We start from the raw sequence: 23,909 nt of genomic DNA, 5'->3' as shown, positions 1-23,909 counted from the left end.
GATTTTATATCATCCAGAATATATACATGTAGTAGTATACATTAGCCTATGCATCATCGAAGTTATTATCAATGTCATAACAGTACACTTGATATACATTTGATAGCTTTAGTTTGTACCAACCTATTAGATTAATATTATCTTGCACAGTGTACATATGATAAGCCAGAGTACCTTCATTCCTTTCTAACCCTCTTCCTCTATCTTTAAATGAATGCCTATAGAGTGGATGTGTGAGTAAATGGTAGATAAAATACCCTGTATCCCCTAGTCAGGTGGGTTTGTAAGGGCATGATGTTAAAACCCCGACTGTCATTATGTGAATAAATGTTGTGTGAACCTAAAAAAAGTCAATTTTTGTCCCACCCCTATGCAGTAGTCTTGAAATTAACAATTTATGTCTTCCTTGCCCCAAAGATGCTTCAAACCAAAATTGAAAGGAAGTGGAATGGTAGTTATTTTAAAAGAAGTTAAAAATGTTCTATTGTTCACACATTCAATAACTCACCATTTTGGCCCCACCCCGATACCAAAACCCCTACCCCTGGTATCATCAAATTTATAATTTTGGTAAAGGAACACCTGCTTTTTCTAAATGTTCATTGTTTTACATATAAACCCTATATACCAAGTTTGACCCCACCATGGCCTCAGAACCTCTTCCCTGGAGATCAAGAAAATTACAATTTTGGTAGAGGCCTTCCTGCTCTACATCAATATGCATTTAGTTTTTCTTAGACAAGTGTGGTTGTAGAAAAAAAGACTTTTAAAAATTGGTCAATTCTTACCCCATCCCTAAGGTCCCAGGAGTTCTATATATGTCCATCTTGTCCCAAAGATGCTTCATACCAAATTTGAAAAGAATTGGAACCGGAGTTATCAAGGAGAAGTTAAAAATGTTCAATTGTTAATGGACGCAGACTAATTGCAATAGGTCACCTTAGTTTACTCAGGTGACCTAATGAATAGCTCAAGGAACCTATTGGAAATCTACCAGTTAAAGCTCCAATGGGTTATCCTTGGGTCGGTGGCTCTATATATCAATAGGTTGGCAGCCTATACTCATCTCAACGCATATGCCTATTTCTTTGTATCAGCTTAACTCTATAGTTTTAAGACGCTCGTGTGAGCATTTTATTAGTACCTTCTATTTTATCATAATGAGCCATTACCTAAATAAACAAAAACAAAATTTCTTATTTCAGTTTTGAAAGTGGGTTGTCCCAATATTTTCCATGAGAGCTACATGAACAAGTCTGCAATTAAAATAAGTCATTCATCTACTTGAACATGGATATGATCAATCAATGAAAAATAAAACTATGGGGTTTTTTTTCAACAAGGTGTTTATATCACAATAAATGTTGAAACTGATCTAATTTTCTTTTCAGGTTCCTTGTTTGAACACAGCTAATCATTCCATAAAAAATGAACATGATACATAAGGTTGAATACAATACACATCTTCATTATAACTATGTATCTTTATATAGTGAAATACAAATTGGCAGTCATTAATGTCCATTGAGTACTGTCTTTTTAACACTATGACCGGGCAGCAGCTTTGACCTGTTGCTGTTGTAATTGATGCTGAAGTTTAGTTAGGGCCTCTCTCTGGCTCTCTTGTTTCTTTTCTAGATCTTTTATTACACCATCATGTCTTTTACTGAAAAAAAAATAACATTATTAATATACCTGTTTTTATGCCCCCGAGATCGAAGATCGGGGGGGCATATTGTTTTTGTCCTGTCATTCTGTAATTCTGTCATAAACTTTAACCTTGCTAATAACTTTTGAACAGTAAGTGATAGAGCTTTGATATTTCACATGAGTATTCCTTGTGACAAGACCTTTCCGTGGGTACCAACATTTTTGACCCCGTGACCTTAACCTTGGAGTTTGACCTACTTTTTGAAAACTTTAACCTTGCTAATAACTTTTGAACAGTAAGTGATAGAGCTTTGATATTTCACATGAGTATTCCTTGTTACAAGATTTTTCTGTTGGTATTGAACCTTTTGACCTTGACATTTGACCTACTTTAATTTTTTTTTTACATTGCTCATAACTTGTAAATGGTAAATATTAGAGCTTTCATATTGTACATGAGCATTTCTTTTGACAAGATCTTTCTACTGGTACCAAGATATTTGCCCTTGTGACCTTGGCCATCTTCGGAATTGGCCATTATCGGGGGCATTTGTGTTTCACAAACACATCTTGTTTGCACATGTAATAAAGCCCTTAATCGTATGATTGAATAATTTCAAGCTTACTGATTGGCTAAGATCGAACAAACTAAAAATGTGCTACTTCCACATATATTAAGGTGAACACGACATTCAATTTTTCCAACATCAGACTAAAACTAAATTGGGAATTCCCAATACGGAACTTTGGGGATGTGCCGGAACCACTGATTATATTTGACGTTTATACACCATGGTCACGTGATAATAACCAACTGTAGGGCAAAATTGACATTGATACAAATGGTGTTGCGCTAGCAGATGGTCCGTAGAGAGCTATGCACAGTCCTATGATGAGGATCCAAGTCACTGTTGGTGCTTAGTACCTGTTCGTAAATTAATTAGAAGGGAAAAGGCACATTTAGATACGTATCATTGGACGCAAGACGTGAAGATTTACCAATATCCTCAAGATACTCCCTACATTTATTTCTCTTGTCAACTTACATAATGTAATCAAATGCTTTTTCCTATAAAATGGTTGCAGTTATTCCTTTCTTTCAAAAATAGCATTTAGATGTAGGAATTTGATAGCAATTGAAGTATCCCATGCTTGTTTACTTAGGTGTTATCGTAATCCGGAAGTGGCATGCCCTACAATTTACGTTCAACGCGCGAAAAAAGTCAGAGTGGATCCGTATCTCAAAAGCCCCATCCATATTGGTTGTTATTTTTTGGCTGTCCAATAAAAACTTGTGTTGACTAGGTCTTGCACTATAGTTATAAACAAAGATGGTTGAATTGGGGATTCCCAAATTGGTACAATTTGTTGTTTTTTGGTTGTTCAATGAAAACTCATGTCAATTAGGTCTTGTACTCTAGTTTTAAACAACGATGACTGACCAGATATTGTTTCGTAAGCTCTAGCAGCCAGTTTTGATGTTTAAATTATTCAATCATATGGTTGAAATTTCAATCTCAGAAATGTCAATAATTGTGACATATTTATCTAGCTAATATACTCATGAACTTGTTCCATTCTATTATGATGGAAAAACCTGCATTCTTTTTATTAGCTTGTGTACGGAGCTTTTGCATATATTTGTTTTATTCTAAACATACATTTCTCCATTAATGTAGTCTATCCTTTTTTGGACATTCTGTTTAGCTTCTGTCACATCTTGTTTGACCAGTACTGGACCAATCATTTTATACACACTGGCTAAATCTTCCACACGATCAAGCTCCTACAAAAAGGATGTTTTTAGAAAACCAATACAAATGCTACAGAATTACAATACAAGTTATATGCAATGTCAAAAAACACAATCATGAAAGTTAACTCAATATGCCTCAGACAATAAGGTAACACTTATGTGGGATTTATAATTTACGAATCAGATTCATCTGGTATTTAAAGATCAAAGTAGATGTATGCCAACTGTGTGTATAAGATTTCATAAGTATATTTTCCAAAATGATGCTTTAGAAATCTAACCAGTCCCATCGGACTGACTAAAACAAATGTCAGTTAGTCTGCTAGACTTTTAACCAGTCACAGACGGATGGGCATAATATATGTTAATTTCGAGCCCTGGAATAGTGTGTAAAACAGTTCTGTACATAATTTCCATGATGCTGACACACTAACAACACAAGATTAAAACAAATATATATCAAAGCAGTAAAAATGAACTTTAGTAGCATATAATCTAATTTCACTTGTAAAATGCAATTTGGTTGGTTGACTTGAATTTAACAACATTCTTTATGTTGCATATAAGTCGCACCACGTGACATCCTAGGATTGACGTCACAGTGCATCTCATCTGCCCCCTTCATTTCCATTTTGTTCAGCATCACCACAACAATATTGGATAGCCTCATAAAAGATTCATATTTTCATTATAATTGTTTTATATCAAATTAAATTAAATTTGTTTTTCTAAATTAAAGTAATATTTACTCATCAATATGACATACAGTAAATTGAGAAAGCTTACGATCTTTTACGTGAACTGGCCCAAATTACTTTCTATCATATACAATGAGTAAAAGTTACTTCCATTCCTTAGATTAACATGCCTATTTCTTGCAGGATTTGTAAAATGTATACACAATACAGATACAAAGGAGCAATTTTCAAAGTAATTAATGCAAATGTTCAAAGGACATCCAATTTCTGAATAATTTCTGAATTCCTCAGGTTTCAATCGATACTTTATTTGCAATTCCCTAAAAGAAAAAAAAATGTCCGTTAATCTCTTTCCCTAACAGATGCACTGCTGAATAAATAAATGTAGTGTAGCAGGTAGCTTTAGAGGATGTAAACTATGACAATTTTATAAGATTTAGGGGTGATTTGGAATCAATCTCCAAATTAGGTCAACACAACCAACCTGCTATAAAGAAGAAACACTTCAACTGTTACTTCACTTTAACTGCACACAGCTTTAAAAAACTTTTCCTACCTCTTTCACCAAAGAATTTTCATTAAACTGGGCATCCAGCTGTTGTCTTAGATTCACATGCTTTTGATAATCTGAAAAACATTTTTAAAAATCATCAATCATGGATGAATTTAGTGCTGTATTGAATGAAAAATTAGATTAGTTTGTTTTGAGAAATGGGTGTCATCCATTGTTAAGTTCTACTTGGATAGACAGATGCAGTCTATTCATGGCCATCATGTTTTGCAAGAGACACAACAAAAGTAATGGAGACATGCAGATGCCATTGTTACTTCCATGCAATCCTGAAGGAAAACGCTTATATCTGCACCCAGGGGGCACATAATTATAGGTTATAGACTTTGTATGGGAAAAATATGACGACCGAGTTTTTTGGCGCGTAGACGGACCGAGCTTGCGACGTCCGTTCGCGACAAAAAACGAGGTCGTCATATTTCCCATACAAAGTCTATAACCTTTTTATTATATACTTTCAATTTCATTTAGAAACTAACAATAATTTTATTTTTAACAATAACTTTATTGGTTTAACTGAGTAAAAGATGAAAAACAAGAAAAATTTGAAAATTAACGGCGTAGAAATTTGATTGTGACGTAATGTTTCCGGGCCAGAATGTTTCCGGGCATATATCGTGTGATATATGCCCGCAAACTTTTAAAGAAAAAAGAAGAGATGAAATTGAAAGTATATAATAATGTTGTGCACATCTCTTTTTAAATGTTGATGTTTGGGAATACTTCGAGAATCTAAATATCTTTCCACTGTACATGTATGTTTTGATTTTAATAAAAAGTAAACTACTAAGTGTTCACGGATTCAATCTGATTAAAATTACACAAATAGAGTGTATAATAGAGGAGTGGAATATTTACAAGACAAATTTTTATTTCATTGACCCAGATTATGAGATGTCTGTACCATCATTGAATGGAATCTCCTGCCACAAAATATAGTTATAACAGAAACAGTGGATACTTTCAGGGATCAATCTTACTCATGTTTAGTCATTTCCTTTCTTCAATCACATTCTTTCTAAATCACATTTTGCATTATATTATAGTTAAAAATCTTTTTGTATTGTATGCACACAAGCAAGTAATCTTCATTTTATGAAGTTTTGTTGACAAATTGAACAGGAAAGGCTTAAATACAACCTACTATACTATTACAGTCTTCAAAATTTGCTGGTGGTCCAAAGACCGAAACCAGTAAATCGGGTTTGGGCTTCTTAAAATATTTAAAGTGCAGGTTTTTTGGGCTTGTGCTTCTCAACTTTAATTCTAAATTAATCGGATCATGTCCAATATTTTCAAACCGACATTTAGAGTGACATTTTCTACCAAGTTGACAGCCCAGCGAATTTTTTATCGGCCTTCCCGTCTGACAGCATCAACAGTTTTCAACATCTCTTGTTTTGAAAAGCTGACAGTAATACTGAATGGTTCTCAAACTCAGGACAGTACATGCTATTGCCAAATATAGCTTTTAAGAGAATACAACTTCATAACCATTGCTTTATGGTCATGAGGCCAGGCTGAATTTATAAACAAAAGGACAGAATGTTGGTTCCACAAATTACAATGACAAACAAGGATTTATCTAGGTTGTTTTTACTACCAGTAAAAGTACCTTTCCCCTTTGGCAACAAATGGATATTTCCCCTTCCACAGATAAAAAAAATCCCCATCATTTGTAGAAACTTCACAAAATTGTATAATTTTCAACAAAAATCATTTTTTTTTAATATTCTAAGTCATTTTCTACAATTGTGAGACTTACAATATAGATAAAATGAGTAATCAATCACTTTATATGGCTGTTATAATCTGTGGATATTATATTCCATGGATGTCCCCCATCCCCTGGAAGCTCATGACTACATTCTCAAAAATTCCCCTTAAATATAAAATGGGTGGTAGCATCTAAATGATGGATAAAACCCTGACAAAGCAGCAGCAAATTTTGTAACTTACATTGCAAAAGCTACACAAAATAGTATCCAAGAGAAGATAAAGAGAACAGATTCTTTAAAGTTTCACATGTAATCACTAATGGGTTAACAAGCTTTACGGGTCAAGAACTGAAATATATCGATATATCTGTACAAATTTGTCTAGAATGACTGCTCTTTAGAAAGATATTTTCATTTACAGTCCTCAAGTTTTCGATGACCAGTATGGACTTATCAGAAGATGAAAGAAAGCTACTGGTATACAATATTCATGTATGAGAAAATACTGAATAAAATATAAAACTTGAAATAAGTGTTTGCTTCCAAATCCAATGGACCTATAGGTTTGTGCTCAACTGCTCAATATATAGTCGTAATAATGAGTGCTCTAATAAAAATTACGTGAAGATTGTTTATACCTGAACTAGTTTAGTGATATTTGTAAGTAAAATTTAATTACATTAATGTCACCATAAACTTGCAACTGGCCCCATACCAATCCTGATCCATTCCGATTCTAAAATACCTCGAGGAAATGCGGGCTAAAACTCGTGGTTACACAGCGAACTTTTGTACGATATATTTCACCGAGAAAATTGCGGTTCTACTACATAGAGTTTAGATGGAATGAAAATGAATGTTTTGGTCTATATTGTTTAAATAATTTTTTCATTACCTTTTTGAACAGCTTGGAATTTTTCAACTTCTGTTTGAAGCTTTTTCTGGATTTCTGCCATTCTGTCGGTAAACAGTGTGCCTATGATACGACAAAGGCGATTGGCTCTTGGAGATTGCAACATCCAATAAAATTTCACAGCGCTGAGGACTAGAATTGTCTCTTATTGAAAAGAGTTCCCAAAACAATGACAGGACGTGTGTTATCAAGGATTTTTTCAAAAGTATTTAACTCTGTTTGTCAAACGTTGTTAAATATAAAGGGTTTTTTCTTTAGAGTAAAGCTTATGATATTGTAATGATTTGGGCTGAATGGACCGTAGATATCAGGGCAGTGGTGAGAGCACCTGAGTAGTAATGCAAGGGGTCCTGGTTCGATTCTATTCTCTTTAGCGAAGTGGATATGCCTTTCCATTTCTCTAAAGAGAATAGGTTCCATTCATGATCCAGTCACAAATTTCCTCCTTTTCTATTACATTTGGTGCCATTAATTGTAATTTGACCTGCACTCTTGGGCTAGTTGCAAGTTGTTCTTCCAAGGACAAAAGAACCTACAGGTTATGCATCTTCAAGAGAGAAGACAATTTAAGAGGGATGGGATGTAATGGTATGGGCTATATAGACCGTGAATAACGGTCCATATAGCTTAGTGCTTAGATCACCTGACTAGTAAAGCAGTGGTACTTGGTTAAATTTCCGGTCCAGCCCAAAATGTTCTTTCCTATACTACAATATGTTGTGGTAAATTTTAGATGAGATAAGTTAAATATACAACTTAGAACTGGTCTGAGCACCTGTAATCTGCCAGAGTGTCACATTAGGGTACTAAATGAAGAACTAAAGGTTGGCAGGGATTTTTTAAGGTCTGTAGAGGGGACAAAATAAAGCCCCATTCCCAATGCTAAAAACAGGTATTTTTGCTTTGAAATTCCCAAACAATGAAAACAAATCAAAGTAGGTTAGCCTTATTGTTCATATATCTTCTTCACAGACCCACAGATTACAATTTTTGCTTCAACATTGTAAAGTAATCCTAAATTTTTGGCCTCTGCTTATTTGAATGAGGTAAGCTTTGACCAAATTGAAAGTCAGAAGGAGTCCAATAATACCTTAATGCACTCTGGTTTGGTTTTCTCCCTACTTTTTTGTAGGGAACATATTTCCCAATTTCAAACAAATATCGCAATTTTTCCCAATTGAAAAGGCCCATGCCCTTGACATCAAGACCTTGAAAAAAACCTGTTCTGTTTTTATGAACCTGGTGATATTTGTAACCTGGATTATATAGGTTTTATGGGATTTTGTTGCACAATAAAGGTGCTATATGAGTTAGAATTATTAATATAGCATGCAAAGCATTATCTTCATTTTAAAAATCTATCTTTAAAGTACTGTTCTAAATTTATCTGAAACATGTATATAAAATGATAGATTTTAAAAACTAAAAGATGAATATCCAAAATTAATGTATTTCAAAATATTGTTTTACATTTGTCTTTAGAACATTACAAAGTCAGATAAGTATGGCATAACCATAGTACACACCAGAAAATCTAATATGTTTAACTTGTACTATCACTTTTATTTTGCAATAAAAGCTTTATAATTCTGGTTCCAAATATCACTTTACATGATGAATATGATAAAATTATTTATATGAACACCATATACAAAATAAACCTATAGTTCTTCATTTAGTGTCATGTGTGACATATATGTAAATTATTCTCACCAAAGAATGGTTATAAGATCCATATTTTCCCTGCTTTTGTTGTGTTCTAGTGCATAGGTTTTCTGTGATCTGGGCTGAAATTTGGACCAACATTTTCACTGCAGGTGTCAGTCCAAATATCTAGCTGATCCAAATCTCGGCCAAGTTTAGGGTTTGACAATTTTTACAAATCACTTTTGGTTTTCAACTATGAAGATTGCAAGTATGGTAATATAGATACTGGTAGGTAGGGTGAAATGATAGGGCACCTTTATGATTCAATATGAATCATGATACCATAGTCTTGATTTAATTAGTTTCAATTCAATTCCATAACATGCAATAAATATCTATTACCGTGATCATGTAGATTATTATTAAACTATTATATTTTAATGCTTTCGATTTGTTTATTGCCATATACAATTAAATATTTACACAGGAAGATAATATGTGCCTAGATGTGTTATTTTATTGAATTAATTTAATGGATTAGATCAAGAAAACCAGTGTTCACATACTGGAAATTCATATAAAAAGTGAAGGTGACAAACCGATCAATCTCGTAAATCCTATATGTTGAGGGGACATTTTTCAACATTACCACACAATTTGCTGAGTGTTCAGTGTCCATTTTTAAAACATGCTAATTGAACCTAAACATTCACCACTCGGAGAGCCTGTACTGAGAAGAAATGTGTAAAAAAAAAAATTATCAAATCAGAATTGACCTGGAATGAATTGAAAATCGAATTGAAGACACCGAATCGCATTTCAACTGCATCGTGATTTATTGTTTCATCCTACTCGTGACCAAAAAGCTTGAATGTGTCACTCTGATTTCCATTTTCTACTTTTTAAGCTCCATGAAAATATTAATAAAAATCAATGTCAAGGAATGAAATGTAGCCTGCAACTTGTATTCTGAGGTGAGGCATGAATAGTGTTGTAATGTTGAAGATCACATGACTGTGGCTGTCAACTGTGATATCTCAAAGTAGATGTCAGTCAGCAGTGGGGAGGGGGGGGGGGTATTAATCCAATTACAATACTTCAAATCTATAACCCAATATGAATGAGCTCAATGGGAGGTATTATTGGACCCATTAGGACAGGTCTAGTTTGCAATGAATTATAGATAGAATGTTACACAAGTGTATTGTTTTTTAACTTTATTTATCAAGGACCTAAGCCATACCACCTGCAGCTGTGGAAAAAGTCAAGTGTGGAATGGACAAATAGTTCTTTTTCCAGGCAAAATCAAGTGCTTCAGGAATATTCCTAACAGATCAATTAGCAAAGTTCATGAACCTCCACATAAATTCAGAAATGCTCCAAGAACAAAACCATTGGTTTATCCAAATAGTCTGGCATTGAATATCTTCCTATCTGTAAGTATTCCACAGTGTGTGACTAAAGGTATGGTAACTAGTCCTAATCTAATGTTACTTGCCCAGACTCTTCATGACAATACAATGAAAATTTATCAGTAAATTGGTAATTTAAATTGTGTATTTCAATCTTCTCATTGACTTTCTCATCTGTCCTTAGTCAGATTGGTATGGGAAACAAATGTAAATTGCAGTCTTTATTAGACCATTTGGGCTTGTGCTAGCTGTAGAACTGTAGCTCATTGGGATATTTTGTATTGTATTTCCCCCTGAGAACTGCCATTCTGTAGCTATAAACTAGTGTTTACCAACAGTTACTAGTTTGATGCAATTCTTATTAGTGTTCTAGATTCAGGCTGGTCAGCAGTACACCCTGATTCCATTGGTTGAAGACAATCATTTTCTGTTTGGTCATTCTACAACACACAATTTCTAGCTCAATTTGAACTTTTCTAATTCATTTTTTTTCATCTGCCTATGTCACATTTTCAACTTCTTATCAAGAACCAATGAGCCAATTTTGATCAGATTTGGTTGACAGCATCCTTTGGCAAAGGGGTTTCAAGTATGTTCAACTATGCTATCTCCCTCATGTAGTGCACATGTAGCTTCAAAATTGTCCATGTACATCATGACCCCTGTTGGTCTGGAGTCTGGGCAGGGTCAGAAGAGGGGTTATGTATCATATTACATGTTTAGGAACAATTTTGATAAAAACTGTAGAATATTTACATTTCCAATGTTTTGCCTTTGATAATATCCATACAAATTTTGTATGTACATGTAAATAACGAATGGTATATATATGTTTAAGCCATAACCATAACACGATTCTGATTCATCAATGTAAAACAGTAGACGGATTTATATAAGTGCTAGCACTTGTTTCCGAATCCTGTTTCATTTTGCACCTGTTTGTATGTTTCATGCAATGTTTCATTCAAAAAATATAGTTTAAACCAAATTGTAAAGATAGCCATTTCCTCATGAACATGCTGCAGTTGTAAACGATGTACAAATGTTGTATGTCTACTGGCTGGGAATTCTAAACAGAAATGAAAGTAAAATGTAAAAGATACAGTAAGAAATGAAATTCATTTTTGAAAGTACATGAAGGTATGAACTGCAATGCTTCATGCTAGAATATTTTTTATAGCATGTTTGTGCTTTTTAGCTCACCTGACCTTTTCTGAGCATTTGTCCGTTGTCTGTCGTCATTGTATACTTTTCACATTTTCTTCTTTTTCTCCAGAACCACTGGGTCAATTTCAACCAAACTTGGCCAAAAGCATTCTTAGGTGAAGCACTTTCAAGTTTGTTCCAATGAAGGGCCATACTTTCTTCAAAGGGGAGATAATCACAAAAATGCAAAATTAGGGTGGGGTCATTTAAAAATCTTCTTCTCAAGAACCACTGGGCCAGGGGAGCTGAAATATATATGAAAGCTTCCTGACATAGTGCAGATTCAAATTTGTTCAAATCATGGCCCCCGGGGGTAGGATGGGGTCACAATAGGGGATCAAAGTTTTACATAGAAATATATAGGGAAAATCTTTAAAAATCCTTTTCTCAAGAACCAATGAGCCAGAAGAGCTAAGATTTACATGAAAGTTTCCTGACAAAATGCAAATTTAAGTTTGATCAAATCATGGCCCATGGGAGTAGGTTGGGGTCACAATAGGGGAACAAAGTTTTACGTGGGAATAAATAGAGAAAATCTTTAAAAATCTTCTTCTCAAGAACCAATGGGTCAGAAGAGCTGACATTTACATGAAAGCTTCCTGACATTTAGTACAGATTGAAGTTTGTTAAAATCATGGCCCCCGGGGGTTGGATTGGGCCACAATAGGGGATCAAAGTTTTGAATAGAAATATAAAGAAAATCATTAAAAATCTTCTCAAGAACCATTGGGCCAAAGAGGTTGACATTTATATGAAAGCTTTATGACATAGTGCTGATTCAAGTTTGTAAAATAATGGCCTCCAGGGGTTGGTTTTGGCCATAAAACGGACTAAGGTTTTACATGCAAATATATATAGAAAGTCTTCAGATAAGGGGCAAGGTGACTCAGGTGAGTGATGTGGCCCATGGGCCTCTTGTTAAAAGTATGATGGCAGGAAGCATTGCAGTTCATACCCCCATGTATTTTCAAAACTTTAATTGAACCACAAAGATACAATTGAAATTGTTTCAATAATATCTGTAATATTAATAATTAAGCACTGAAATCTTCTGTGGATATCTGTAATATTGTGATTAAGCACTGAAATCTTCTGTGGATATCTGTAATATTGTAATGAATCACTGGAATCTTCTGTGGATATCTGTAATATTGTAATTAAGCACTGAAATCTTCTGTGGATATCTGTAATATTGTGATTAAACACTGATATCTTCTGTGGATATCTGTAATATTGTGATTAAGCACTGAAATCTTCTGTGGATGATATCTGTAATATTGTGATTAAACACTGAAATCTTCTGTGGGTGATATCTGTAATATTGTGATTAAACACTGAAATCTTCTGTGGATATCTGTAATATTGTGATTAAGCACTGATATCTTCTGTGGATATCTGTAATATTAATAATTAAGCACTGAAATCTTCTGTGGATATCTGTAATATTGTGATTAAGTACTGAAATCTTCTGTGGATGATATCTGTAATATTGTGATTAAGCACTGAAATCTTCTGTGGATGATATCTGTAATATTGTGATTAATCACTGAAATCTTCTGTGGATGATATCTGTAATATTGTGATTAAGCACTGAAATCTTCTGTGGATGATATCTGTAACATTGTGATTAAGCACTGAAATCTTCTGTGGATGATATCTGTAATATTGTGATTAAGCACTGAAATCTTCTGTGGGTATCTGTAATATTGTGATTAAGCACTGAAATCTTCTGTGGATGATGTCTGTAATATTGTGATTAAGCACTGAAATCTTCTGTGGATGATATCTGTAACATTGTGATTAAGCACTGAAATCTTCTGTGGATGATGTCTGTAATATTGTGATTAAGCACTGAAATCTTCTGTGGATGATATCTGTAACATTGTGATTAAGCACTGAAATCTTCTGTGGATGATATCTGTAATATTGTGATTAAGCACTGAAATCTTCTGTGGATATCTGTAATATTGTGATTAAGCACTGAAATCTTCTGTGGGTATCTGTAATATTGTGATTAAGCACTGAAATCTTCTGTGGGTATCTGTAATATTGTGATTAAGTACTGAAATCTTCTGTGGATATCTGTAATATTGTAATTAAACACTGAAATATTCTGTGGATATCTGTAATATTGTGATTAAGTACTGATTTTAAATCTTTTGTGGGTGTTGTGTATGCTATTGTGATTAAGTACTGATTTTAAATGTTTTGTGGGTGTTGTCTATGATATTGTGATTAAGTACTGATTTTAAATCTTTTGTGGGTGCTGTCTATGATATTGTGATTAAGTACTGATTTTAAATCTTTTGTGGGTGTTGTCTATGATATTGTGATTAAGTACTGATTTTAAATCTTTTGTGGGTGTTGTCTATGATATTGTGATTAAGTACTGATTTTAAATCTTTTGTGGGTGTTGTCTATGATATTGTGATTAAGCCCTGAAACTTCACACAAAGATTCCTTGTAAAATGTGTCTGCCATTCAAAAAGCACAAATAAAATTTATACAACTTGAAGCAGATTAAATTCAATTAATCTTCTTGTTTTTATACGCCCGTCTTAAGACGGAACGTATTATGGTATGGCGTTCATGTTCGTCCGTCTGTCCGTCCGTCTGTTAGCTTTTTCGTGTCCGACCCGTAACTTAAATACTACAAGGCCTAGAATCATCAAACTTTGTCTGTAGATACATCTTGGGTAGAAGGTGTGTCGCACATTAAAACCAGGTCACTGTGACTTTTCATTAAGAAGATATGGCCATATATGGCAAAAACTTGTCCGGCTCATAACTTGAAAACTATTAGACCTAGAATCACCAAAATTGGTCAACTAATGCATCTTAGGTAGAAGGTGTGTCGCATCCTACTTTAAGGTCACTGTGACATTTAATTAAGGTGATATAAAAAAAAATGTTTTAATGGGTACAATCTATACTGTTAACAATATGTGACGGGCGTATCATGTGCCGTGGCGGTGCACTTTATTAATCTATGTACTAAGGATGTAATTCATGTAAGCATTTTGATCCGTGATATCTTGTACAGCTACAATGTATGTGTATTTAAGCTTTCTGTGTTTTGTTTCAGTTGATGCCATGTTGTGCAATAGGCATTGCTTTCTTACAATATCAAAGGAAACAGAAACTCCTTGAACTTACAAACAGAGTTAAGGAACAGACTGGAAAGCCTCCAACTCCTGTATCCAGACTGTAAGTGATTTTGAATGCATTATCAACTTGAGTTTTTATCTCTACCATCTTTGAAAACTAATAGTGTGATCTGAATAAATCATGTCCTCAGTGACAATTAATAGAAATGATATAATTTATACATCCTGCATGATTTCTTATAATGAACAATGAGCACTTTAGCAAATACATGTATGTAGAACTGACGCCCCTTGGGTATGGGGATGTAGACTCCAGAAAGAAAAGAAGTTGAGAATTCCCGGAAGGAAACAAGTTGGGAAGCCGAGGATATGCTTTGTGTGTTGTTTCGAGTCCCATTTGAGACTTTTTCACCCATGTAGAGACATCACCAGCTTCATTAGATAAAGTGCAAGAAAATTTGACCTATGCCTGGTGCTTAAGGCTGTCACACCAATGCATACGGGGACAATTTTTTAAGGTCATATCTGTAAGACCTGTGACTTAACACTTTAATTGCTGGATAATGAGTTGGCAAAGGAACAGTCACTACCCATGTTAAACGTCTTGGGTTTGATAGAGGATTGAAATCCTGTACTTTCTGATTGCAAAGTGAGTACTCCAACCATCATGACATTACTAAATATTGTGAATGCTTAATATTCTTTACAACAAGAAATTGGCAGCTTAATGCACACTTAAAATTGTGGCGTCGGTGGCCGAGTGGTTAGGCCGTCAGACTCTTGACCGAAAGGTCGTGGGTTCGAGTCCTGGCCGCGGCAGGTCTGACGTTGTGTCCTTGGGAAAGGCACTTTACATGAATTTCCTCACTCCACCCAAGTTTAAAAGGGGTACCTGGCTATAGACAGTGAAAGATATTGTTAGAATGTTAGTGCTCTAGCGCTTGTAATGGCAGCTTGCACTGTATGCTTCCTAGGAGGCTGAGAAAGTTCTAGATTGATATAAGGTCTGCCGGGGTAATAATGTACATGGATAATTGTAAAGCTGCTTTGAGCAGCATACGCTGGATAAGACGCTATATAAAACCAATCATTATTATTATTATTATTATACATGTACATGTAAGTACCTTGTGCATTAATTGTGAATGTAGGTATGGTATTTTACATGTACAGTCAAACTTTGTTATCTTAAACTCGATGGGACTGAGAAAAAACTTCCAAGATATCTAAAGATTCGAGATATCAAGGGTAAAATGTTTAAAGAATAAGTGGTTGGGACTTATGAATCACTTAAGAATATCCATAGTATACGAGATATCAGTTTTTCAGATACCAAAGTTCAACATTACTTACAAAGATTTTTTTTCCATAGAAAGCATCCTATTTTGTCTGCCAGTTTTAACTTTGTTTAGGCATTAAGTTTGTTACTAAGAAGGACAAAATGGTGCTGACCCAAGGTCATTTGTACAAGGTCAAAGTGAATGAATTTTTGTGTATACCATAACTTCCTGAATAAAATAGATTGAATGTTAATTCATGCAGGGACATTAGACAGGGTAACAGGAGGAGTATGACAGAAACAAATCCAATTTCCCGCAGGACATGGAATACCGTAACAGTGGAAGTCCTTAACTGTCTAGTTATAGTTACAAATGACAAATATGTTTGGTTTTGACATTTATTTACAAATATAGCTTTGCCAAATGTACATTTATTTATCTATTTCAAATAGGAAGAATTTGGAGTCTACAAGTCAAAGCAATAATCAGTAAACAATCAATCTTCTGCCTAAATTGTGAAATTCATATCATCTAGGGAAGGAAGTCCACTAATCTCAAAGATGGGTTAAAAGGTCAATATTGTGAGAGCATGTCGTACATGTATATATACAGAAATTACACATTCTACATTTGTCATTCTCAGTTATTTTTTATAAAGAGTTGTTGAACAGCAAACAGTTTTAAGGGCTGCTTGTTCTGTACATTATGATAATTCAAGAATCAATAGGCATGCATTTTTGTGCACATGTTTTTTCAGAGTTAATGAATCAGATCAAAGGAAATATGAATTTTCATTTGTGGAATTAGAGGGAGAATTTGATCATGAACGTGAAGTACTTGTGGGATACCGAGCTAGTTTATTGCCAGAATTAGCACCGAAGGGGACTCGATGGCAGAAGGGGGCTCACATAATCACACCGTTTAAACTTAAGGCCACTGGGTAAGTTTTCTAAAGATAGTTTGAATAAGGTTAACTGAGCAAAAAACTCAGATGAAAAATGTGTGACATCCAATTGCAGTCTGTATATGCATATTCATATTGTTCACTTCTCCAGCCACTCTTGATTTTTATATTTACTAAGCTTTTCATCGAAGACCTCTTATGAAGGCCCAGTCCTTTATCAAAGGTAATTCAAGAGGCATTAGGATAAAAACCAAATTTCTATCTTTGTTAGAGATAGTCTGTTTTGCGATACAGTTAACTCTCGATAAACCGCCACCTTTTGTTCTTTTGAATTTATGACATTGTAACAAATTTGGCAATGAATTTAATTTCCACCATCTTGGGGAGAAAGAGTTACTTTTCTTGTATATTTAAGAGTTATATTTCCTTTATGTACAGATGTAATGTAAAAATATCTCGTAATTATTTTTCCAAATTTCTCTAACATGATTAAAATAGTTTTATTAATAATAAGGCTTCATTTCAAAACAATACACAAAACAAGACACAAATAAACAGTATGTTTCAAGTTATTTAAGTAAACCTTGTCCAGTGTCGGTACATGTATTTAGCGCACGGCGAGCCTGTTTCCTGGTAGATGAGCCGTCATTAACTACATGAAGATCAGCGAGTATTTTCAAAGCCAAATTTTTTGCAGCCAAAATATCACTCATTGTCTTCCTTTTTATGGAGTTTTCCCATAAAACAGTAGAATAATTGGAGATTTCCTGCTGTGTACATTTCGGATGGTTTCCGTGGTATGCAATAATTTGCTTATTTTCTGAGAAATTCAACAGAAACCTCTTTCATGGCAAAGCCATAGCTAAACTGAAATATTTTTCATTCAGAGGTAAAAACAACAAGACTACGGTTCATGTTAAGGTAGTACTCTACATCGTCATAATGACTGACTTCCTTTAAAGGGACTGATTCACGATTTCCCCCAAAACTTTGTTTTTCACTTTTAATGATCAAAATCTACTGTCTAATGTGTTTGAAAGATTTCACATGAAAATTAAGGTTATACATTATCACAGAAGCTCATTATAGAGAGTTTATTATTTGTTTTGTAAACAAAGATTGCGGTATGCTATTGTTTACGAAATTTTCAAAAGAAATGGATATCGATCTAAGTTTATTATATCTTTCACATTTCAAGCATTTTTGGGGGTAAAATTTTTCATCTAAAAGTTAAAATTTGTAACTATGCAAAATTAAGATACATTATATTATAAAATAAAATTTTCACTTGTTTGTTTGTTTACATATAAAGACTCGAGTCTTTGTTTACATAACACAGATTTAAGGCTAATATATTGCTTTCATTCTTGCATTCAGAAGGTCAAAATTTTGGCTGTCAACATTAAATGAGTTATAATTTTAATCTTTAACATAAAAAATGAAAAATATTTTTATCAAAAATCGTGAACCAGTCCCTTTAAAACATGGATGAAAAAATAGATATCAGCAATATTAGACTTTTCCTTTTCCATTTAAATACCTAGCCGAGTAGCTCAGTAGGTTAGAATACCGACTACTGAACTCTAGGTCGCAGGTTCAAGTCCAGCAGGGGTTTTAAATTTTTTTCAGATTACCTTCTATTAAAACTGTATTTTTGACAAAATAAAGTAGATTTAAAAATTTTCAACTTCACAATATTGTTGTACATATCCTCCACTTTTCATCTACATCAAATTTCTCTAGTGTAGCATACCTCCTTAAGTAATTATTTTGTTTATTTGATACTGGGTATCTCCTGTCCAAGTATACGCAGGAGATCGATAATGACTTATTTTCCGCATCACTGATCACGTGTAGCCATTGCGGTTTATCAAGATAATTAATGCTCTTATATAGACTTTTGTAATAAAAAGTCTGTGGCAAACGACGATAGCGAATTTGGCGTTTTAACGAGAATTTTAAGTAATAGGAAAAACGTTCTTAGAAATATGCGATGTTATAACAAAATTGTCGATGAATTGAGTGGCGATAATTCGAGAATTAACTGTATTTACTCACAATTCGGTATATTCATTTTGGAATATTTAATTGTATTTGTCACCCTTTCTTTCAGGGATGTTATTCTTGTAAACCGCGGTTGGGTGCCAATGGAGTGGCTTGACCCCAAGAAGAGAACTGCTGGACAAATTACTGGTACCGTCAAAATTACTGGTCTGCTTAGGGCGACAGAAATGGTCAGTTTCAATATTGATTGAAGTTGAATACCTCATTTTCCTGCCATTACTTTCAGAAATTTACATATGTATAAACAAGAACTGTTTCATATGACAATTGGATTCTACATACTATATACTTCGAAATTTTTTCATCTTCAGAAAAATCCATTTGACTTCCGACCAACTCAGGACTCATTAAATGAGAAATTTTTCAGCTATTTTGATGTAGAAACCATTGCTGGCTATTTAGGAACGAAGCATGTGTGTGTAGATGTTGATCTGGGTATGAGCTAACATTTTTGACAATTTATTGTTCACTGTGGAGATTTTGCATGATTCATTTTTAGTTGAGTTTACTCAGGTGACCTATTGCAATTGGTTTTTGTCCGTCGTTGAGCGTTAACAATTGAACATTTTTAACTTCTTCTTAATAACTACCAGTCCAATTCTTTTCAAATATGGTATGCAGCATCATTGGGACAAGGGGAACATAAATTGTAAATTTCAGGATTCCAGCACCCCCGGGGCCCTAATGGCGGGGCGCAAACTTTCCAAAATTGACCAATTTTCAAAACTCTTCTTCTCAAGAACCACACACATGTAAGAAAAACTAAATGCATAGTGATGTAGAGCAGGAAGGCCTCTACCAAAATTGTAAATTTCATTATCTCCAGGGTAGGGGTTGTAACCCCAGGGCAGGGCAAACTTGTTATATTTTGTTTATGTGTAAAACACTTAAATAACATTTTATTTACTGGTTTTGATACTAAATTGAAACTAAATGGATAGAGCAGATAGTCTTTTTGATTTTCCCCAGAGTAAGGGTTTTGACCCCAGGGTGGGGCCAAACTTAGTATATAGTATTTATGTGTAAGTTTGCTGATATTGTATAAAATCTAAATGCATACTTAGGAATAGCAGAAAAGGATTTACAAAAAATGGTTTATTTCACAACCCAGGATTATGACTTTAGGATGAGTCCAAATTAGTCATATATTTTGATGTTTTAATTTAATACACCTATTCTTTAAAGATTTCATCAGTTTATGCACTTTTGAGGGCAGTGAAGTTTTAAGAACACATCTTGTTTTATACTGTTGCTGAACATTGGAATTTAGCTTAGATATTCAGAACAGGAAATTTTTTCTAGATTTCATAGCCCATGGAAGTAGTGATACTTTTTCACTAGTATTCAGGTGACCGATAAGGCCTGTGGGCCTCTTGTTATTATGATTAGATTGTTTGTAGATTAGATAGTTATTAGGAACTGGAATGTCAAACTTTGCATTTATTGTTTCCAGAGAGCTCCATCTGGGGCGGACCTATAGGTGGGCAAACAAAGATAATGCATCGAAATACGAAACGAGACGAGACCCTTGTTTTGTGAGTATAGACTCTATTTGTTCATCGATTTCGCTACAGTCATGTACTCAAATATTTATTAAAATCAAAATTTATGAAATTCATGTCCTACTGCTATAGAATATTCCAACTATATGTCTTGAAATATGAATAAGCTCTGCAGTGATTATTAGTCCCATTGCGACAGGTCTACTTTGACGTAGTGGTTAAAAAAAAAATTAGCAATTCGGTGACAAGAAATTTACAGCAGTTTATGCATTACAACATTGGTTCCAGTCTATTTATTTTAATAGAACTGAACTGCAAAAATTATGAGGCCTATTATACAAAAATATGAAAAGTCCAGTATTTTGAATACTGTATAAGTGGTATTTTTAGTGAGACACACATTTAGCGATTTTTCCATAAATGATGGGATATATATTTAGCAAGAGATAATTTTAGCGACTCTATAATTCCAAGAAAGATAGCTATTACCTCTGATACGGAATAAATATTAGCAATATTAAATTTTTGCTATTTCAACACTGCCACTAATAATGCCATTATTAAATCCTTGCTAAAAATTCTACTTTTACACTATATTTCATTTGTATGTAAAGTTTTGAATATATGATTGTATTTGCTTATCATTTCTGTAGATTTGCAAAACGTGTTTTTGTTGTAAGATTCCTAGCTCACCTGAGCTCTAAGCTCAAGAGAGCTTTTCTGATCACCCATTCTTTGTATTCTGTTTATCTGTAACTTTAATACACATTTTCAAGTTATCTTGAACCACCAGGCCAATTTCAACCAAACTTGGTACAGAGCATCTTTGGATAAAGGGGATTCATAATTGTTCAAATTAAGGGCCATGTTATGAGAGGTGGAAAGTGTTAAAAGACATTAATACGAAACAAATAGCTTATTTTAAAAAAAAACAAACCAAAAATTAAAACTTAAAAAATCAACAGACTTTGTTGCAAAATGAACAATCACTGATGAGAATATACAATTTTAATAGGTCTTCTTCACAAGAACCACTGGCTATGATTAGTCATATTAATATGCAAGCATTCCAATGTAGTGTAGATTCATATTTTGGGGCCAGGATAGAGCTAAATAAGGGATTCAAAGTTTTATATGATAATGCATGTATGTAGGAATTATTTTATAATCCAGCAGGACCACTCTAAATTATACGAAAATGCAAAGATTCACAAGTTGTGTGGATTCAAGTTTTTAAAAAAAAAATTCACAATCACGGACTGAAGAAACAAACAGGCATATTTTATTTCAACAATTATCAAAACTTAATTTCTCTGTAAGATCAAAATCAATCATCGATAAAGAATGAATTTATTTCATATTGTATTATATTGAGAAAAAATCTTTTAAATTTTTCTCCAGAACACCAAGGCCTTGTTAGTAATATTGCATGATATTCCAGCAGTCCTTGTTTTCCCTGCTCTCAATTTTGTATTCTTTATAGAATTTATGAGATTGATCAATGTTCAATGTCTTCATATTTTTCATTGAAGCATCATTATGTTGTGTGGATTCCAGTTAGATTATCATCCTTAAGCCTTGGGTGGGGATCACAATATTGAGTCAAATGTTTTTATGGTAATAAAAAAGGTCAAATAAATCTTTTTAAAATCCTCTGTAGAACAGCAGGGCTTGGGTGACTCAGGTGAGCATTGTGGCCCATGGGCCTCTTGTTTTATAAAATGGGCCACAACTTTGTTTACATGATGGACAAGTTGTTTCCTTATCCTTATATATAATTGAATAACATTTATACTGTTTTATTTTCTCAGTTTCATGTTGGTGGGAATACTGGGCCTCTTCTGGTACACAAAGGTTTATCCTCAAAGAGCTGCCAAACGATATGTGGAAATGTATTATAAGAATAAACCATATGCTATCTAAAGATCAAAGAAATTTGAAATGGCTATGAATTTTTATCGTTTGTGCAAATCAGGAAAGTATTCTCTGTTTCAGTGCCTAATTTAGTGGGTTTTATATTTTAGTAACTTTGATGCAGTAGCGCCGGTTTATGGTTTACACTAAACCAAATTATGAAAGGCTTTATTTCATGTAGTAGTGCTAATTTTATGAATAAGCATCAGCATTAGTTCCAATTATTTTGAATTTTAGATATGCTGAATTGCACACACAGTACAAGCAGAATGTTGGGAATATTTTTGTTTGTTTGGTGTACATTGAACATTTTTCACTCAGTGTGAGACAGTACCATCTATACATATAGGTGAAGTACCAGAACTTTAGATCCATGCTTAGCGCCCAGGGTCGCAGCAGGAAGGGTTCTTTAACTGCCAAGGACACGAAATCTCCGTTTTTAAGGTCATATCCGAAAGACTTCTCTAAATGCTGGGAGGAGGAGAAATCACTACCTCTATCTACGTTTTAGGTTTCACGCGGTCATGGCACGAGCGGGGCTTCAAATTATGATCTCCCTGTTACGAAGCGAATGATCTACCACTGAACAGTCTGACTAAAGCCAGGGCTGGTTTTAGTCAGACTGTACCACTGAGCTACTGCGACCGGTTTTAAGAAGCTGACTAAAGCCAGGGCTGGTTTTAGTCAGACTGTACCACTGAGCTACTGCGACCGGTTTTAAGAAGCTAATTCAATTTATAAAATGTTGAAGTACCATAGTATACATATGACGCAAGCATGAATGTTATTGGATTTGGAGTTTCGGTGGATTGCAGAAATCAAACATGAAAGGAATGATGACTGATACTCCGGATTTATGTCACGTGATGATGCCGATTTTTTGCCTTGTGGTCATGCGGTGTCTGCAAAACGGATTGGGCCGAAATATACATCATACATAAATATTTGCAGTTGATAACTGCAAATATTTATGTAGGGTTGGTCATTTTATTCATGACGTAATCAAAAATGGCAGGTATCACTTACACTCTGAAGGAACAGATTTTGTATCGCAGCTTTTCTTCTTAAATCTTCGTAGACATCAAGTGAAGAAAATTTTAGGCATGTTGCTTCAAACATGCCACTGGACAGACGCAAATGGATTTTAAAACACCAAGTGTATATGATAATTATATTAATCACTCACTTTAACCGATGGTCTACTCATGATTTGCAAGAGAAACTATATTCTCGCTGGCCAATGGTTTTCTGCCCACTCCGCTCCCCATTTATGGACCGAAAACTCTTGGCTAGAAAATAATCTCCAGGGGATACATGTAGCAATTAACATTTCTTAAGGTGGCTCACTACACCCAGAAATAGTTTATCAAATCAGTACGAATTGATTTAATTATAAAAGATATGATGATATGCAATAAGTATATATACCAAAAAGGCAAAAAATATACAAATTTGGATAAAAAGATAATTTCAACACATATGAACAAAAGACTGGGGGATTTGAACTCGAGATCTACGGTTCATCAGCCCTATGCTTTAGCCACTGAGCTACGATGATAGACAAATT

The 23,909-nt window shown here is 34.1% G+C and overlaps 2 protein-coding genes across 3 annotated transcripts; one reads left to right on the top strand and one right to left on the bottom strand.

Annotated features, from left to right (window-relative positions):
• Positions 1-1,105: 1,105 nt before the first annotated feature.
• On the bottom strand, positions 1,106-7,434 carry LOC125679728 (prefoldin subunit 6-like). The gene is made up of 4 exons (XM_048919177.1): positions 7,289-7,434; positions 4,661-4,731; positions 3,312-3,436; positions 1,106-1,666 (listed from the first exon to the last, which is right to left on the bottom strand). Exons 1-4 carry the CDS (start codon positions 7,410-7,412, stop codon positions 1,546-1,548), a joined length of 441 nt encoding a protein of 146 aa, XP_048775134.1. The 5' UTR covers positions 7,413-7,434; the 3' UTR covers positions 1,106-1,545.
• Positions 7,333-22,374, top strand: LOC125679727 (surfeit locus protein 1-like). 2 transcript variants are annotated; one of them, XM_048919175.2, is made up of 9 exons: positions 7,333-7,511; positions 10,183-10,389; positions 14,657-14,778; positions 16,716-16,898; positions 17,041-17,085; positions 18,976-19,096; positions 19,238-19,361; positions 20,380-20,461; positions 22,240-22,374. In XM_048919175.2, the coding sequence occupies exons 1-9, from the start codon at positions 7,476-7,478 to the stop codon at positions 22,349-22,351; spliced, it is 1,032 nt and encodes a 343-aa protein (XP_048775132.2). In that variant the 5' UTR covers positions 7,333-7,475; the 3' UTR covers positions 22,352-22,374. The 2 variants fall into 2 exon arrangements, with proteins under 2 accessions (XP_048775132.2, XP_048775133.2); XM_048919176.2 differs by lacking the exon at positions 17,041-17,085 and having other exon boundaries at positions 7,334-7,511.
• Positions 22,375-23,909: the final 1,535 nt, after the last annotated feature.

The sequence above is a fragment of the Ostrea edulis genome, chromosome 2, assembly GCF_947568905.1.
Source record: "Ostrea edulis chromosome 2, xbOstEdul1.1, whole genome shotgun sequence".
Lineage (NCBI taxonomy): Eukaryota > Metazoa > Mollusca > Bivalvia > Ostreida > Ostreidae > Ostrea > Ostrea edulis.
This window is presented reverse-complemented; position numbering and strand designations above follow the sequence as displayed.